This window comes from Chiloscyllium punctatum, chromosome 9, assembly GCF_047496795.1.
Source record: "Chiloscyllium punctatum isolate Juve2018m chromosome 9, sChiPun1.3, whole genome shotgun sequence".
Classification (NCBI taxonomy): Eukaryota; Metazoa; Chordata; class Chondrichthyes; order Orectolobiformes; family Hemiscylliidae; genus Chiloscyllium; species Chiloscyllium punctatum.
The window spans coordinates 3,963,105-3,983,245 of NC_092747.1; the positions used below are offsets into that span (position 1 = coordinate 3,963,105).

Below are 20,141 nucleotides of genomic sequence, written 5' to 3' on the forward strand. Positions count from 1 at the left end.
TTTACCCCTTGTCCTTTGTTGTGTATTCTTTAAAGTTTGTCATAAAATGCTTATCTCATTGCCTATCATCCATTTACATATTTTCTCATTTACTCCGTCATTCGCCATTCCATCCCAGTGCCCCAGCATTCTCCTACCCCCGTTGGTCTCCCCATCGATTGTTTCCTCATCATCTTTGTCATTCTCTCTCTCTCTCACCCACCTCTGTCGTTTATTTTCACTGTCTGTATCTCTCTGTCCATCTGCCTCTGTTTTCCCATCTTTCATTGTCTCTTTCTCTTGCCTCGAACCGCATTCATTCTCTCTCTAACCCCAAACCCCAACCTCCCTCTCTCTCCACCCCCCCTACTCTGTCTTTCTGTCTCTTCTCCCCAACTGAAAATGTGTTGCTGGAAAAGCGCAGCAGGTCAGGCAGTATCCAAGGAGCAGGAGAATTGACGTTTCGGGCATGAGCCCTTCTTCAGGAATGAGGAAAGTGTGTCCAGCAGGCTAAGATAAAAGGTAGGGAGGAGGGACTTGGGGGAGGGGTGTTGGGAATGCAATAGGTGGAAGGAGGTTAAGGTGAGGATGATAGACTGGAGTGGGGGTGGGAGTGGAGAGGTCAGGAAGAAGATTGCAGGTTAGGAAGGCGGTGCTGAGTTCGAGGGATTTGACGGAGACAAGATGGGGGGAGGGGAAATGAGGAAACTGGAGAAATCTGAGTTCATCCCTTGTGGTTGGAGAGTTCCTAGGAGGAAGACGAGGCACTCTTCCTCCAACCGTCTTGTTGCTATAGTCTGGCGATGGAGGAGTCCAAGGACCTGCATGTCCTTGGTGGAGTGAGAGGGGGAGTTGAAGTGTTGAGCCACGGGGTGGTTGGCTTGGTTGGTCCGCGTGTCCCAGAGGTGTTCTCTGAAATGTTCCGCAAAAGTAGGTGGCCTGTCTCCCCAATATAGAGGAGGCCACATCTGGTGCAGCGGATGCAATAAATGATGTGTGTGGAGGTGCAGGTGAATTTGTGGCGGATATATCTCCAAACCAAAGGAGTAGCCATGGGCACCCGCATGGGCCCCAGCTATGCCAGCCTCTTCGTAGGATATGTGGAACAGTCCATCAGCTACACTGGCACCACCCCCCACCTCTTCCTCCGCTACATCGATGACTGTATCGGCGCTGCCTCGTGCTCCCACAAGGAGGTTGAACAGTTCATCCACTTTACCAACACCTTTCACCCCGACCTCAGCGAATCCTCTTCTCCCCAACTCCCCAGGCCCCCACCCCTGTCATGTTCTCTTCCTTTCTCCCCTACTGGCACTCCCTCTCTGGCCCACCCCTCCCCCAATACCCCGATCCCTGTCATTCTGAAAGCACAATAGCCAATGACGTTGTGATTAAAATTAGGGATACTCAGGGAGCCAAATCTGTGGGAGTGCAGAGTACTCAGAGGGTTGTGGGGCTGGGCGATATGACTGAGATGAACAGGGGTGAAGCTAGAGAGGAATTTGAAAGCAAGAGTGAAGAATTTTATATTGTCAATTCCACTGGATTGAAGTTGCTGTTAATCTTCTGTTTGTTACAGGTTCATGCTCATTGCAGGCTGAGCCACATTTTCCTTAACCACTGTTCTCCAGATTCCATGAATTCTGCATCCGAGGTTGGTGCATCGTCGGGAAGAAACAAACCTGTCCATATTGTAAAGAGAAGGTGGACCTAAAGAGAATGTTTAGCAACCCGTATCCTTTACCCATGTTGTCCCATTGTGAAAAGGACAAAGGGATAGACCTGGAAATTATGGAGAGAATTCTGAGAATTATTTCTGCATTTAGAGCGACACAGATTAATCAGGGATCATCAGCAAGGATTTTTAAAGGGAAGGTCATGTTTGACAAATTTGACTGAATACTTTGAGGAGGTAACCAGGAGTGATGATGGTAATGTATTTGATGAGGTCTACATGGACTTTTAGCAAGGCTTTCAACAAGGTCTCTCATGGCAGGCTGCTCAAGGAAGTAAAATCCCATGGATCCAAGGCAACGTAGTATGTTTGATCCAAAATTGGCTTTGAGGCAGGAACCAGAATGTGCTGGTAGAGACATATTTTGGTGACTGAACGTCTGTACCCATGGAGTACCACAGGTCTCAACGCTGGAGTCCTTGGTGTTTGTGGTGTACATTAATGATTTGGATTTAATTGGAATGTGTACGATCAAGAAGTTCATGGATGACCAGAAAGCTGTGGGGTGTTAAATAGGGGGCGGGATAGCGGTAAACTGCAGGGGGATATCAACAGACTACTTAGGTACACAGCAATGGCAAATGAAATTCAACCCAGAATATGAGGTACAGCACTTAGGAGGGCTAGCAGGGCGAAGGATCACACAATGAATGATAGGGCCCTGGAAAGTACTCAGGATTAGATTGACCTTGGCGTGTAATCAGGGATCCCTGAAGATGTTAAAGCATGTGGGATATTTGCCTTTATTAGCCAAGACAGAATACAAGAGCAGGGAGGGGATGCTGAAACTATAAGACTGCAACTCTAGTCCTGCTTGCAGTTCTAGTCGCATTATAGGAAGGATATGATTGCAATAGAGTGGGTGTAGAGGAGAATTGCCGGAATGTTCTTTGGGTTGGAGGGTCTGAGCTGTGAGGCAGGATTGGTTAATGTCTGTTGTTTTCCTTGAATTGGTGAAGACTGAAAGAGGACCTGATAGAGGTTTACAAGATAGAGGAGTGTAGATAGAATGGATAGGAAGGCACTTTTTCCATTCGTAGAGGGATCAGTAATCAGCACTTGGATTTAGAAGGCTAAGCAGACAGTTGAGATTTTCTTTCACCCAGAGGGAGTGTGGAACCCACTGCGTTAAAGAAACTCTCATAACATTTTGGGCAGTATTCAGATATTCACTTGCCAAAGGCGGAAAAATGGAATTAGTGTAGTCAGAACTTTGACTGATGTGGACACAGTGGACCAAATGTTTTTATTTTGTTGTAAATGTTTGCCTCTGTAAGTTAGCTGATGCAAGGGCAGAAAGAGTGAATGTTCATGGTCATCTCTTTTGCTGATGTTTTGATTCTCTCACAAATTATGTTTTTGATTTTTCTTTAGTTTCTTAAAAATAAGAGACTGCCAGCTGGTACCCCCCAAAACACGCTCAGTGCGCATGTGCAAAACAGGCCTGCCTGCCTGTGACATCATTCTGTCCCAGCTGATTATTTTTATTGTACTACTACTTTATTCATCCAGGGGTTGTGGGGTCATTATTGACCAGGCCAGCATTATTGCCCATCTCGTAATTGTCCAGAGTAGGTCACATTGCTGTAGGTCTGGAGTCCCATATATCCCAGACTGAGTGAGGATGGCAATTTTCTTCCTTAATGAGCATTAGTGAACTAGTTGGGTTTTTCTGACAATCAGCAATGATTACATGGTCACCATTAGGCCAACTGTTTATGCCAGTTTTAAAAACTGAATTTAATTTCCTCCATCTGCCATGATGGGATTCAAGCCTCATGTCTCCAGAGCATTGGTCTGGGGTTCTAGATTGCAGGTCCATGACATTACTGCTACATCATTATGTACCCTATTATTTGAGAACTACCATGGTTTACTGGCTGGGCATTTAATGATGTGTATAGGTGCAGAATATTTCACATTTGCAATGTAAGTATTTGAAGGCTGTCAGAAGACAGCCATAAAGGAAGCTCAATGTTTGATTTATACAGTAAAACTCACTCTAGTCATTAAATGCTCCCAAAACAGATACAGTGTGAGGTTATATACAAGAGTAAAACTCTTCCTACACTGCACCCATCAAACAGGCATAGCACAAAGTTAGCCACAGAGATCCATCTCTACTGTCCCCATCAAACACTCCCAGGACAGGGACAGGCACATTCTAGCTATGTGATTTTTTACTATTTCCGTTGTAGGGCTGTCGGTTATTCTCAGAAGATGCAGATGCTGATAATTCGAGTGAAAGATTTTTAAATTGATTTTATTGCACCCTTCTGCTGCTCAGTAAATACCTTAGTCACTTTGCATGTTATGCTTCAGTGAACTTTCCTAAAGTTCAGCACAAATAACTATTTGCACAAAGAGCTAAGAAGGAAAACCTGATTATTTCAAATTACTAACTTGTAAATGTGTTGCATTGACATGCCAGACAAAATAGTTTGTAGAGTCCCTATCACTAATTCTTGGAACAGTTTGGTTAGATCATTGCTGAGTCTCACAGTGTGGGAGATGTTACTGTCAACAAAGAGTTTCTATCAAGCAGCTGTGTTCTCCTTTGAAACTAATCTCGAGCATTTGAAAAAAGCAAGAGTTTACAATCTGGTGCAGGGGGAGAATGTAAGAATATAAACGATATGATTTTTGTGGTTGGGTCATTTTTGTTTCAAAATTGACAGGAAGCCAGTGCTTCCTGGCACCTTGCTGGCACTGGCTAAGTGTTCGACAAAATAATATTGCTGTTTATGTGTTGAATGTGTGCCACTGAGGAACTGAATGAAATGGAAACCAATGCACCCCAACAATAAAGACAGAATTTGCATTTATATAGCACCATTCACAGCCTCAATTTCCCAAAATGTTCTTTGAAGTGTTGTAACATATGCCCTGTTGTAACATAAATGCAGAAGCTCATTTGCATAAACAGCAATATGATAATGGCCAGATAACCTTAACAATGTTGACTGAAATATTGGTCCAGGATGTTGGGGACCGCTGCCCTGCATTTCTTCTGCAAGAGCAGGGATAAGTGCTGAGTAAATTCCTGAGACTAAAGGCTGACTTGTCCCCTGAATTTGATGGCCTGTATCCTAGGGTACAGGCCTAGAAGAAGTCTAGAAGGAGAAGTAGCGGCAGCGATATTGGATTCAGTGGTTGTGATATTCCAGAATTCTCCACTGGAAGGTCTTAGTGGATTATTAAACCAGGCGGGTAACACCCCTATTCAGGAAAGGACAGAGGCAGGAAGCAGAAAGCCATGAGCCAATTAGCCTAACATCTGTCCAGAGAAATTCATGAATCCACTGTTAAGGAGTTATTCGCAGAACTTTTTATAAAAGCTTGCAATCAGACAGGGTCAACCTGATTTTGCGAAAGAGAAATAGTGGATAAAGAGGACTCAATACGTGTGGTGCATTTGAATCTGTGAACGATATCATATTAGCATGAATAAAGTGACTGAATAGCCTTACCCCAGTTATTTCTCATGATCATAGAAAATAATGGTCATCGGAGCAGAGCAAACAGGGCTTCAATTTAACATCTCGTGTGAAAGGCGCCTCTCTAATAATGCAGCATTCCCTCAGTACTGCGCTGGAATGTGTCACCCTAGATTATGTGCTCCGGTTTATGGAGCAGGGGCTTAAACCCATGGTTTCCACCCTTCTGAAGAGAGGCCAGATCGGCTCAGGATGGGGGAGTCCAGAACTAGAGGGGCATAGGTTTAGGGTGAGAGGGGAAAGATATAAAAGAGACCTATGGGGCAACGTTTTCACACAGAGGGTGGTATGTGTATGGAATGGGCTGCCAGAGGATGTGGTGGAGGCTGGTACAACTGCAACATTTAAGAGGCATCTGGATGGGTATATGAATAGGAAGGGTTTGGAGGGGTATGGGCCGGGTGCTGGCAGGTGGGACTAGATTGGGTTGGGATACCTGGTCGGCATGGGCGGGTTGGACCGAATGGTCTGTTTCCATGCTGTACATCTCTATGACTCTAAGGTTGAGTGGGCTTTTGAAGAAAACATTTTTCACCCAGAGGGTGGTGGGAACCTGGAACTCACTGCCTGGGAGTGTTAGATCCTTGGCATGTGACTCTTATACCTAGCATGTTTTTCCAGTCATTAATCAGATTATAGGTCATCCCTTCACTTGCTATTCACTGTTCACACTTTACTCACACAGACTGACACTCTTGATGAGCCTTCCCTGATGAAGGGCTTTTGCTCGAAATGTCGATTCTCCTGCTCCTCAGATGCTGCCTGACCTGCTGTGTTTTTCCAGCACCACACTCTTGATGCTAATCTCCAGCATCTTCAGTCCTCACTTTCGCCTGTCTTTTGATCTTGTCCACTCCAGTCCAGCACCAGCACCTCCACATCATCCTGTCTTCATTGTCAATCTTAGCATTAGTGCCAAACTGTTCCCTCTTTCCTGTATCCCTGTACCCTTACTTAAATAATAGAAAATTTAAATAACAGAAACTAACTACTTAGTATGTGAAAAAACAAGTATTTTCTTTCTCAAAGCACTTCAAAACTGTGACCTCTGTTTCTCGCTTTTTCTCATGAGCAGGAACAGTTTTTCCATGTCTATTCTGTTCAAGTCCTTCATGCTGTTGAAAATTTCTATCAAATTTTCTTTTTGTTGTTACTCTCCAATCTATCCTTTATAACTGATTTGTTATCCCTGGGTTCATTCTTCTGCCCCTCTCCAGTGCATCCAGAATTGTACACAATACTCCAGATGAGGTCTGAACAGTGTCCTATATGAATTCATCATAGTCTCCTTGCTAGAGTCCCTACCATGTGGAAACAGGCCTTTTGGCCCAACAAGTCATCACTGACCCTCCAAAGAGTAATCCCCCCCCAGATCCATTCCCCCACCCTAAAACTCTACATTTACCCCTGACTAATGCACTTAATGTACACATCCCTGAACACTAAGGGGCAATTTAGCATGTCAATCCACCTAATGTGCACATCTTTGGATTGTAGGAGGAAACCCAGGTAGACACAGGAATAATGTGCAAACTCCACACAGACAATCGCCCAAGGCTGGAATCGAACTCTGGTCCTTGGCGTTGTGAGGCAGCTGTGGTAACCACTGAGTCACTGTGCCGCTCTTGTACTTGCTACTCTATTAATGAAACCAAGAACATGCATGCTTTATTAAGATCTCTCTACCTGTCCTGCCACATTTTAATGATTTATATGCACATGCACCCATCTTCAAATCCATTAGTACTTTAGAGTAGACTGCTCTGCCATTCAATATGCTCATAACTGATCTGATTTTAACGTCAAATCTATGTTCCTGCATACCCCTAATAATCTTTCATATCCTTAGTAATGAAGAATCTGTCTACTTGTACCTTAAATACTTAAGATTCTACATCCACTGCCTTTTAAGGAAGGGAGTTCTGAAGTCTTCCCTCTGAGAGAAAAGAATGTTTCTCATCTCTGGTTTAAACAGATGCCCCTTATTTTTAAACTATGACAGTAGGCCTAGATTCCTCCCCAAGAGGAGGCATCCTTTCAACATCGTTCAATTTGTACTGTCTCTCCATATTCGTTGTGTCAAAGTTTATCACCTTGTATTTCTTTGCATTGAATTTCATCGATTATCAATCTATCGAACTTGTCAACCACTATGTTAGCTGCCAGACTTTCTTCAAAGTCCCCTTTTGCTTCTGTTATTTGCTTTTTCACCTTCGTTTTCACCTTCACTTGTGGGATGAGGACACCACTGGCTGGCCAGAATCGTTGTCCATCCCAGGCTGTCTTTGAGAAGGTGGTGGTGAGCTCTCTTCTTGACCTGCTACATTCCATGAGTTGTAGGTAAACCCACAATGCTGTTAGGGAGAGAGTGTCATGGTTCTGAACTAGTAACACTGCAGGAACGGCAGTATATTTCCAATTCAGGATGGTGAATGGCTTGGAGGGGGACTTGTAGGTGATGGTGTTCCCATGTATGTGCTGTCTTTGTCCTTCTAAGTGAAATTGATTGTGGGTTTGGAAAGTGCTGCCTTAAGGATCTTTGAATTTCTGCACTGTATTTTGTAGATAGTAGTACATACTGCTACTGTGCATCCATGGTGGAGGGAGTGGATGCTTGTGGATGTGGTGCTAATCAAGTGGGCTGCTTTGTCCTATAATGTGTCAAGCTTGAATGTTGCTGGGACTGCAGTCATCCAAGCAGGTGGGGAGTTCTCTATCAAACTCCTGACTTGTGCCTTGTAGATAGTGAGTTAAGGAGATGAGTTGCTCTCTGCAGAATTCTTAGCCTCTGACCTGCTGTTGTAGCCACTATGTTTAAAGGTGAGTCCAGTAGAGTTTCTGGTCAATGATAACTCCCAGGATGTTGACAATTTGTGATGGTAATACCGTTGAATATCAAGGAGTGAGTAGATTGCCTCTTATTCTGAATCTTCTATATTCAGCTTCGGGGTAACTTTCAAAGAGAAATCAGATACATGAGAAAGAGACATTTTTGGAGCCCTGGGGAAGAGGCAGTGGAGTTTGTCATAGAGATGTACAGTATGGAAACAGACCCTTTGGGCCAACTCATCCATGCCAACCAGATATCCTAATCTAATCTAGTCCTATTTGCCAGCACTTGGCCCATATCCCTCTCAACTCTCCTATTCATATACCCATCCAGATGCGTTTTAAATGTTGTAATTGTACCAGCCTCCACCACTTCCTCTGGCAGCTCATTCCATACACGCACCACCCTCTGCATGAAAAAGTTGCCCCTTAGGCTCCTTTTAAATTTTTCCCCTTTCACACTAAACCTATGCCCTCTAGTTCTAGATTCCACCCACCCCGACCCGGAAAAGACTTTGTCTATTTAGCCTATTCATGCCCCTCGTGATTTTACATGCCCTCTATAAGGTCACCCCTCAGCCTCCGATGCTCCAGGGAAAACAGCCCCAGCCTATTCAGCCTGTCCCTGTAGCTTAAATCCTCCTTGTAAATCTTTTCTAAGCCCTTTCTGGTTTCACAGCATCCTGTTGTTTTAGAAAGCTATCACATTTCCTTGTGCTCTGCTTAATTTTGTATTTCTGCAAAATTTTATTCTCAGAAAATGGAATGTTATCATTTAGAGGAATTGTGCAGAGGATTCTGGATTTCCTCATGCCTGATTCAAAAAAGCTTAGTACACATATACAGCAAATAATTGGAAAAGCTAGGAGAAGGGGTGGGGGGGGGGGGATTTCATTAGCAGGGGGTTTGAGTTTGAAGAACCACGAGGTTATGCTGCAGCTCTATAGAGCCCTGATTAGACCACATTTAGAATATTGTGTTCAGTTCTGGTCGCCTCATTATTGGAAGGATATGGAAGCTTTCGAGAGGGTGCAGAGGAGATTTACCAGGATGCTGCCTGGACTGGAGGGCATGTCTTATGGGTTGAGGGAGCGAAGGCTTTTCTCATGGAGTGAAGAAGGGTGAGAGGCAACTTGATAGAGGTGTACATGATGATGAGAGGCTTAGATAGAGTGAATAGTCAGAGACTTTTTCCCAGGGCAGAAATGGCTATCACAAAGGGGCATAATTTTAAGCTAATCGGAGGAAAGTTTAGGGGAGTTGTCAGAGGTGGGTTCTTTACACAGAGTGGTCGGTGCATGGAATGCACTGCCAGCAGTGGTAGTAGAGTCAGAGACGTTTGGGACATTTAAGCAACTCTTGGATAGGCACATGGATGATAGTAGAATGAAGGGTATGTAGGTTGATCTCAGGGTAGGATAAAAGCTCGGCACAACGTCAAGGGCCAAAAGGCCTGTACTGTTCTATGTTCTAGTATTATCTTTTATCACAAAGGGAATTAAAAATAAAAGTATTGAGGTTATGCTTCAATATTCAGGGCACCGGTGGTAGCAGATCAGGATCACTATGCACAGTATCGGTCACCTTATTTAAGGAAGGATGTAAATGTGTTGGAGGCAGGCCAGAGAGGCTTTGCTACTCAAACCTGGAATGGATAAATTCTCTTTGAGGAATGGCTGGACTGGCTAGGTTTGTATCCACTGTAGTTTAGAAAAGTAAAAGTAAATTTGATTGAAGCATATAAAATCCTAAGGGATCTTTACAGGGTGTGGAGAGGATGTTTTCTCTGTGGGAGAAAGTAGAAATAGTGACCACTACTTAAAAATAATGAATCACTTACTGAAGACCAATGAGATTATTTTTTCCCCCCACAGAGTATGAGAATTTAAACTTTGTTTCCACTGCCTTTTGAGAAAAAAAGAGTCTTTGAATATTTTAAAGATAGAGATGGAAGTTTTAATCAACAGCCTGGTGAAATGTTATCCGGAACAGTGGGAATGTGGAATAATCAGATCAGTCATATTGAGGGACCAAGTGGCCACCTACAGCTACGAATGTGCCTGGATGTTACTTCAAAAGATCATTTCACCCATACATACGCACCCAAATCTTTCTTGACTCGACCCTGCCCCAGGATTGGGAGAAGTCTGCAAAAACAGACTTGCAACTAATTCAGGGAACATTGGTGAAAAATTCCCTTCCAACCTCAAAACACAGCATCAAGAAAGCCCTAGATCCATTTGATTATTAACCGAAAACTTTTCTTCACAATCTTAGTAAATTTCCCAACCAAGCTTCAGATTGTTTCTCATTAACCTGATAGTTCTTGCTCCATAACTCAGAGCTCCTAACCAAGCAGGTTTATTATTCCATTAGGACCAAGTTATAAGTTAGTGGCAGTAATTGGGGGTCATCATGAACAGGAACCAGTGTGAGGAGGAGAATAAAGAGGAGGTTTGAAAGGTCCTTTTCACTGGACCACAGTCTATTGTTTAGATTCTGTGGTATATGAGTAAAGACGCCATGCTGCATTCTATGGGGCCTTGGTGAGACATCATTGGAGTGTTATGTAATTTTAGAGTCCTAACCTCAGGCAGGGTATATCTGATGGTGAGTCAGTGCAGCAGGGGTTCACCTGACTCATCAGTTAGATGACAAGATTGTTTTATGAGTAGAAATTTTATGAAGAAACCAGGTTTGTACTCCCTAAAGTTTAAAAAAAATTTGATCATATTGATATTTACAAATCCGTACAGGGTGTGACAAGGTGGATGAAGGTAGGATGTTTCATCTGGCTGATGAGTCTAGAACCAGGGGATGCATCTCAGAATAAGGGGGTAGGCCCATTTAAGATTGAGATGAAGATGAATTTTTGGAACACATTACCCCCGAGGGCTGTGGAAATTCAATCATTAAGTAGATTCAAGACAGAAATCATTAGATTTCTGGAGACTAGTTATGTCAAGGAAAATGGTGATTGAGTAGGAAAGTGCTGTTGAAGCAGATGATTGACTGGTGTTCACAAGTTCGAGACTGAATGACTTCCTCATGTTTGTCAGTTCCTATGATTAAGTTTCCCCAAGGCGTAAAGAAGTGAGTTTGTCTTCCTGGGCTTATGGAAACAGTTGATCACAGTGAAGGGTGACCCTCTGGGTATCCTTCCATCTGTCACCGACCTGATGAGGAAGAAATCATTGAGTTTTCCTTTGCTGTTAAAATGTGTTAGCAAGAGGAGACTGCTTGCCCAGACCTGGTTCTCTGAGCAACTGGAGCAGCTCTGTCTATATTTGAAAGTCTCAAGAATCAACTATTCATTTTTCTGTCCTTGATATCCTGGATTCTCTTCAAGCTCAGGAACATTGATTGATAGATCATTAATAAGCAAGGGGTTGGAAGATCGTCAGGGGTGGGCAGGAACGTGGAGTGATCAGAACAGCTAGGATTTTATTGAATGAAGGAGCAGGATCGAAGGACTGAGTGGCCTAGTTCTGTTACTAATTATATGTTGAAAAGACTAGAGGCTTGATAGCAATTTGCAGAAATCTTTGAGTAAATTATCTAAAGCCAGTATATGTTCACCATCTCTAATTGTCGTTGAGATGATGGTGAGATACCTTGCTGGTAACTTAATGGTTTGTATTTTGGGGGTAGTTAAGAGTCAACCACATGGGAGTGTCTGGAGTCACCTATAGGCCAGTCCAGGAAAGGATGGCAGATTTCTTTCCCTAAAGGACATCAGTGCTCCAGATGAGTTTTTACAACAATGATAGTTTCACAGTCACCATCACTGAAACTAGCTTTACATTGCAGATTTTAAAAATTAATTTGATTAAAATAAACTCTCCAGCTGTCGTGGTGCGATTTGAACTTGAGTCCAGACCATTTGCTCAGTCTCTTGGATTACTTAATACAGTTACTGATCTATTATGCAATGGCTTTTTATAGGCTGAGCTTTTTCAGGATCTGATCAGAAACATTTGACCACAATCACTTGTTTCACTGTGGCCTGCCACATCTCTCCGTTGTATTCTGTAACTTGCCATGGGCATTATTTCAGGAGGTGAAGTATCTACAGGCACTAAGCAGCATTCCAGATTCTAAACCTCTAGGAAATCTTAAAATTCACTATTTAAAAGCCAGAGCCTATTATATAAAACATCCAGCCTTTCAAAATATCCCTTATTTTTATTTCTCTGTAATTGTCATTTTCCCCGTTCCTGGCCCCTACCCTCCCACCAAACCCCTCTGGTGAGGCTAGATTTTCCCTTTGCCTTCTCTGATAGAGGGATGACTCTTCAGCTGACCCCCAAATTGACAGGATCATGGAATAGTACAGCACAAAGGAAGGCTATTCATCCCATTGTGTCCATACTTGCTCTTTTGACAAGTAGCAATCCACATAGTCCCACTCCCTGGCTGTTTCCCCATATCCCAGTGGCTTTTCTAATTCCTTTCGAAAGCCACTGTTGGATGCAGGAATGGGCTGTCAATCTCCCCTCCAACCCCTGTTTCTCCCTGGACAGACTTGTTCCAAAACAAACACTGGGTTCCACTTAGACTCAGTAGCAGAGGTCAGAGTGAAGTGATGACCCTTTTGAACTGAGATGAGGAGGGATTTCTTCAGCCAAAGAGTGGTGAATCTGTGGGACTCATTGCTGCAGAGATCTGTAGAGGCCAAGTCATTGAGTGTATTTAAGACAGAGGTAGGTAGGATCGTGATTGGTAAGGGGCTCAAGGGTAATGGGGAGAAGGCTCAAGAATGGAGTTGAGAAACATTTCAGCCATGATCCAGTGGCAGAGGTGACTCAATGGGCTATACGCCTAATTCTGCTTGTGTTTTTTATGGTCTTGTATCTTGTTCACTGGGATAGAGAAACCCTGGTCATGCATTCACTTGACAACTGGAGACAGAGGAATAAAATCCTAATTTCCATGACCCAGTGCTTTTTATTCAGCTGTCACACTGGAATGGCTTCTGAAATTGCCATCAGTTGGTGATTGAGTGAATTTAGAAAGACTTCAGTTACTACAAAGGTTTTCATGTCAACTACTTATTGCCTTAGCATCAGTCACACAGAGAATCTTCGTACACTTAGCACAAGTATCATTTTCACAAAGCAGTTTCATTTGGGCTATAATAGGTTGTTAGAATTCCCATAGGACTGCAAAGCATGAGCATAATTTCCCCTTCTGGAGCTCACAGTCTTGTTCCTGGAAGTCCCAACAAATCGCATGTAGCTTTTGGCCAATGAGTGTAATCAGAATAAAGTACACTGAGAATTCTGAGGAAGTCAGTTCCCATACTTAGACTGTCACTGTGCAAATGTCAGTCAGCAGCTCCCTGGAAACAGAACAATCACTGTTTTTAGTCAGGGCAATGGGGTTACATGGGGGATAATTGACATAATTTATTTTAGCCATTAAATTGCATGCAGTCAGTACGAGCTGCTGCTTCTAGGAGATGAAAAAGATTCTTTGGTGTGCCACCAACTCCTCATACCTGCAGTCACAGGCCTCTGTTTAAAGCGTGTGTCGTGAAGGAGGGGAGGGCATTAAACTGATTATATCTGTGCTAGTTCATTGAGTTATATAATTAGTTGCAGTCTACCCTTTCCTTATCCAAAAGCTTTGCAAGCTTTTTCTTCCTGTTTCAAGTATTTATCTAATTCTCTTTTGAAAGTTACTATTTGACCTACTTCCTTTGTCCTTTCATTTAGTGCTTTCCAGAACTTAGCAGCTGTTTGCATATCTCTGGTTGTGCCATTTATCTCGAATCCATGTTCTCTGGTTATTGAACCCAATGCCACTGGGTTCTCCCTCGTCATTTTTGTCAATCTCCCCTGTTCTCGGGATAGCAATCACAACTCCTCCTGTGTCTAAAGTTTGGGAGAAGATTTGTAGCTCGGGTGCTCGTTGTTGTGGTTCTGTTCGCCGAGCTGGGAATTTGTGTTACAGACGTTTCGTCCCCTGTCTAGGTGACATCCTCAGTGCTTGGGAGCCTCCTGTGAAGCGCTTCTGTGATGTTTCCTCCGGCATTTATAGTGGCAGGTCCACATCGACCTGGACCCAATATACCGGCCACTGCAGCAGACAGCTGGAACTGACAACCGGAAGCGGCAAATACAAATCACTATAAATGCCGGAGGAAAGATCACAGAAGCGCTTCACAGGAGGGTCCCAAGCACTGAGGATGTCACCTAGACAGGGGACGAAAGTCTGAAACACAAATCCTCCTGTGTCTCCATGCAACTAAAGTAAGTCATCACTGATACAATTTTAGCAAATCACCTTTGCACCCTCTCCATTGTCTTGACCTCCTTTCTGGGATCTGAGGTCCAAATACTGATTGATTGAATCATAGAATGCTTACGCAGGTCTGAACCCCAGCTCTCTGTAAGCACAACTCTCCTAGACCCACTCCCTGGTTTTTTTTCCCCCAAATGTTTACTCTCTGGATAATGACCTAATTCTCTTTTGAGAACCACAATTGAATCTGCCACCACTGCCACCAAACACTTCCAATGTATTCCAGACTCTAACCTCTTGTTGTGCAAAAGGTTTTCATCATGTCGCCATTGCTTTTTGTTTTTCCTCTTACCTTAAATCGGACCCCTCTTATTCTAGACCTTTCCGCCAATGGGAACAGTTTCTACTATGTGTCCAGATCTGTCATGGTTTTGAAATCGCATATACCACATCTCCTCTCAAACTTCTCCCAACAAAGCAGCTCTTACTTCTCCAATCTATTTATGTAACGAAGGCTCCTCGGTTTTGGAACTGTTCTTAATAGTTTTGCACGCTCCTTAATCTTTTATCTCTTTCCTAAAGTTTAGTACCTTGAATTAAATGCAGTGCTCTGGTTGAGGCTGACTTGGTGTTTGAACAAGTTTGCCTTTAATTTACTTGCTCTTATACACAATCTCTTCCTCTTTTTATAAAACCCAAGATCAAATATGCTTCTGTACATAGAAGATTTCTATTCTGTGTTTGCATTAAACGAAATCTTCGCCTTAAAGTAATTAGCGAAATGAAGTTGTTTGTGTGCATCTAGAATATTAGAATATGGGGGAAGGGGTGGTGAATGTTTCAATGACACAGAGCCCTGGTTCAACCATACTGGAATCGTCGGGCACAGTTCTGGGACTTATGCCTTAGGAGAGAGTGCAGAATAATCGGAATGATACCTAGACTTGCAGTTAAATTCCACAAAGAGGTTGTGCACTTTAGGTCTGGCAGTATCTCTAGAGAGAAAAAAACAGTTAACATTTTGAGCCTAATGGCTATTCTTCTCAAGAAGAGTCATACTGGGTATCAAAACATTAACTTGGTCTCTCTTTTCAAAGATCCTGCAAGACCTAGAGTTTCTTCTTCTGTTTTTATTTCCTGTTTTCCAGTAGTTATAGTATTTTAATTTATTTGTACATATTGGGTTGTATTCTCTGAAGTATAGAAGGTTTAGGGTGATATGTTTGGTGTTAACATGATATTAAGGAGAACCGAGAATGTAGGTGGAGAGAAACTATTACTGCTGCTCTGAGTATCTAGGGCTAGAGGGGGGACAGATCAAAAGGTAAGAGCCAGATCTTTCAAGAATAAAATTAGGAAACACTTCTCCACACAGAGGTTGGCAAACGTTCAGAATTCTTCTACAAACTGCAGTTGATGCTAGAGCACTTATTAATTAAAGCCTAATATCAATAAACTTTTGTTAATTAATGGCATTATGCGATATGGGGCAGAAGTAGATTTAGGATGTGCAGTCACAGATCATTGATCCCATTGAATGATGGAACATTTCCGAAGGGCTAAATGGCCTACCTCTGTTCCTAGTTCCTGCATGCCTCACAAAAGTTGTAGTGATTGAAAGGATTGTGCACAAGGTATGGTTACCACCAAGGGTCCCACACTGTCTTCCTTATGAGCCCAACATTCTGCAGACAAAAGGTGCCACTCATCATTGGCACAGCTCTGCTCTAGCTATCACTGGCTGTTAAAAAGCAGAATTGGTCAGTAGAGGGCATAGGTTTAGGGTGAGAGGAGAAAGATTTAAAGGGCACCTAAGGGACAGGGTGGTGTTTGTATGGAATGAGCTGCCAGAGGAAATGGTGGAGACTGGTACAATTACAACATTTAAAAGGCATCTGGATGGGTATATGAATAGGAGGAGTTTAGAGGGATATAGGCCAAACGCTGACAAATGGGACTAGATTAATTTTGGGTATCTGGTCGGCATGGATGAGTTGGACCGAAGAGCCTATTTCCATGCTGTATATCTCTATGTCTGATTCACAAATTCCATCTTTTACTTTCAGCATGATTATGAGACTCCTCGCCTCACATGGTGTTTTTATTCCCCATAGAAACGGTAAACTTGAGCACTTGTATTGACTGATGAGTGGCAGGCTATTTGCGTGAGACGTTTGGGTCTAAACATTGAACACGTCAAGTAGGCTTGAGGTCACAAGGCATTGATTTGCGTAACTCACTGAACGCAGCACTGTAAACCTGTTGTCAGGATTCAGGAAGTTGTCTTGTCTGTTCCCTTTTCTCGGTTTGCCTGTTTCAAACATGCAATTTCTTTAACTAATATTTCACAGCTGGGAGCGACCTCATGTCATGTACGGCCAGCTGCTGGATTGGCTGCGTTACTTAGTTGCTTGGCAACCTGTGATCATCGGACTGGTTCAAGGCATCAACTACAGTCTGGGACTGGAATAGACTCTCTCCCCATCTTTTTTTGTCTCCCCCATCCCTCCTCTGCAGCCTTCATTCCCCCTCCCCCACCCCCACTCCACCCCCTGACTCCAGTTTTGAGGAATGTACCAGTGGGATGTTTCATTACTCTCAGTTGGACAACTTCATCCACAAAAGTAGGAGGAGGAGAGAATGAAGGACACTCCCCACCCCCCCACCCCCACCTCACCGCCCCAAACCCAGTGGGACATGGGGCTATTGGCTCATGGATTAGTGAGTTTCCACAAAGTAATCTTCCCCATTTCCCTCCAAAAAAGAATGAAGATTTAAATTAAAGCAACTCTGTTACCTCTTTTCCCACCCACAATTGACAACAACTGTTCCTCCAAAGAAGGCTCAAGGGGCTGAAATGGTCTGCTTCTATCCCATTTAACTGGTTCCCAAGGGGCTGAATGGGTCCCTTTAGTTCCTAATGTGACAGTGAAGTTCTTGAATTGTAAGCTTGAGAGTTGTTTTCTTTCTTGACTCTGGATAACCAGCAAGGCCAGTGGTCCTGAAATTCTGTGATCTTCTCTAAGTGGTCTCAGTGGTTACTTGCTGTGTGTAGGTCCAGGGTAGGACGGGTGAGTTAGCACAAGCCAGGCATGCTCCTTCGAACACAACTTAATCTTCATAAACAAAGCATTCAACCTTTTAGAGGGTGAGGTTCAAGGGGTAGACCCATGGATGAGTGGGCTATAATATTGGGGAGTTATTACAGAAACTGAGGGTATAATTTTGGAGTAGCAAATATAGGAACTGGGACTGTACCATTGGGAGCGGCTGTTACAGGAACTGGGTCTGTAACATGGGGGTAAATGTTACAGGAACTGGGTCTATAACTTTGGGGCAGCCATTATAGGAACTGAGGCTATAATATTGGAGCAGCAAATACATGAACTGGGTCTGTAACATGGAGGGCAGCCGTTACAGGAACTGGATCTGTGACATGGGGGTGTAGACTTTACAGTAACTGGGTCTGTAACATGGGCAGATGTTACAGTAACTGGGTCTGCAAAATGGGAAGCAGCCATTACAGGAACTGGGTCTGTAACATGGGGAGCAGCCATTACAGGAACTGGGTCTGTAACATGGGGGCCAGATGTTACAGTAACTGGGTCTGTAACATGGGGAGCAGTCGTTACAGGAACTGGGTCTGTAACATAGGGGGGAGGGTAGCCGTTAGAGGAGCTGAGGCTATAATATTGGAGCCAGAAATACACAAACTGGGTCTGTAACATGGAGGGCAGCCATTACAGGAACTGGGTCTGTAGCATGGGGTGGGGGAGCAGTCATTACAGGAGCTGGGTTTAGATTTGCATTTGAGTCAGATCGAACATTATTCCCAGTTTTTGTGAGAAGATTCATTGGGGAATGAAGTAATATAATTCCTGAGCTGAGGAAATTTACTGGAGCAAGTACCATTCAGCAGACGTTGTTTTCTGCTGCGCTAAAATATTGCCTTAAAGTTGGGGGAGGAAGGGGAGAGAGAAAGAGCCTTTTAGGATGGAATTAAAAACTGAAGTGGGTTGGGTTGATAACAGCAGGGTCAAAGAATTCGGGGGGAATATGTTGAAATCCATCCTTTTTATACTAGATATATATTTAAAAAAAAACCCTATTTTTACACTCTGATCTTTTATATTGGATTGTATGGGGGTTAGTCAACAATGCACTGGATTGCAAGCTCACCCTTTCCCCTAGCCCAGGATCACTGCACCAATATGGAAATGGCCAGTGAATATATTTGACCACGTTTTGTACTCCTCTGGGCAGATGCAGAGAAATGGGTGAGTTTATGTAAGCTTGCCTGCCCTCTGGTCCTTTCTCATGTTGTTGGGTGACCACGCTGCCAGGGTATGTGAAAGTAATGCCGTTGTGTTCCTCCTAGTGAGGAATGAGGTGGGTTCCTCCATGGAAAGAGCTCTGCAGTGTAATGTCAACCTGAACGGCTAAACGAATGGCCAGTCTCCCTTGAATTGAATGACCTTGGGTAGCAATAAAAGTTGTTGGGGCCCCTTGTCTGACGAGGGAAAAGGGAAGCAAGTTATCGACTTCTCTTCATTGTCCAGCAACCAGCCCCTTGCACCCCAGTCCTCCTCACTATCAAGCCTGTGTTTTTGGCAGAGGGGATCTCAGGTGACAGTCACATGAGGAACCATCACCAGACCGAGTACCTGAGTTCCGTAGTTTCCTGGGGAATCCACCCATGATCTTACAAGAGAGTCTGGGAGGTATGTGGAGATGGGGCAGAACTGGAGGAGAAAAGGAATCCGAGAAAAGCCATGGGTGAGCAATTCTCCAACTCTGGCTCAGCAAGAAATCGCTCTGTTCACTAATTGGCAGCAATCAGTTAGATTGCTGTCTGACCCTGTCCACTGATTGGTATTAGAGCGATGTATGGTATTTCATTTGGTCACTTATCGACCAATGTTCAGTTGGGGCCACGAGCAAGGTGAAAAAAAATTATTTCAGTCAACATTGGCTGCATTGTTTGTTCTTCTTCCCCTTCTCCCTTAGACCCTACCACCTTAGTAAACTGGTTTGGTCAGTATCGTCACTGATGAAACAGGCTACCATTTCTTTGGTGTTCTGGATCTGTAAAACAAAAAGGTGCAATTCATATCAATAAACAGTGTACAGGTTACGTTCTGACCCAGCTTTCAAGTTGATGCATCTAAATAGAGATTGTGAGATTTCATGAGTTGAAGTAATCGAGAAATGCACAATGGGTCTGTCGACATCTCGAAGAGCGAAGAGGAGTTCATATTTCAGGTAGGGATATTCGGTCATTGCACAGTCAACAGAGAAAGTAGACAACAAAGTGTGTGGAGTCAGAGGACAGATGTCATAACAGGTATCTTACCAACTTTGAGACACAAAACCGAGTGGGATAAAGGGAATGTGTAGCAGGCAGTGGGAAGTAGTCTTCCATGAGGATCAGTGCTAGGACCATTGCTATTCGCCATTTACATTAGCAGTTATACTTTGGAATCAAAAACATAGTTTCTAAATCTGCTGTTAATACCAAATTTTTTTTTATTATTTGTGAGACAGGAGCGTTGATAACTAGGCCTGCATTTACTGCTTATCCCTAGTTGCCATGGGGAAAGTGGTGGTGAGTTGCCTTTTTGAGCTGCTGCCTTTATGGGCAACATAGCGCTCACTGGTTAGCACTGCTGCCTCAGCGGCAGGGACCCAGGTTCAATTCCTACCTTAGGCAACTGTCTGTGTGGAGTTTGCACATTCTCCCCGTGTCTGCATGGGTTTCCTCTGGGTGCTCCATTTCCTCCCACAACACAAAAATGTGTAGGGTAGGTGAATTGGTCATCCTAAATTGCACGTAGTGTTAGGTGAAGAGGTAAATT

At 43.6% G+C, this 20,141-nt stretch overlaps 1 protein-coding gene across 1 annotated transcript in view; it reads left to right on the forward strand.

The window, feature by feature from the left end:
* Nucleotides 1-19,420, forward strand: part of LOC140481087 (E3 ubiquitin ligase RNF121) — a 78,294-nt gene extending 58,874 nt beyond the window's left edge. The window contains exons 8-9 of the mRNA XM_072576732.1: nucleotides 1,611-1,712; nucleotides 16,638-19,420. Coding sequence (XP_072432833.1) covers nucleotides 1,611-1,712; nucleotides 16,638-16,758 — 223 coding nt within the window. The 3' untranslated portion in view covers nucleotides 16,759-19,420. The remainder of the gene's footprint in view (nucleotides 1-1,610; nucleotides 1,713-16,637) is intronic.
* The last annotated feature ends 721 nt before the right edge of the window (nucleotides 19,421-20,141 follow it).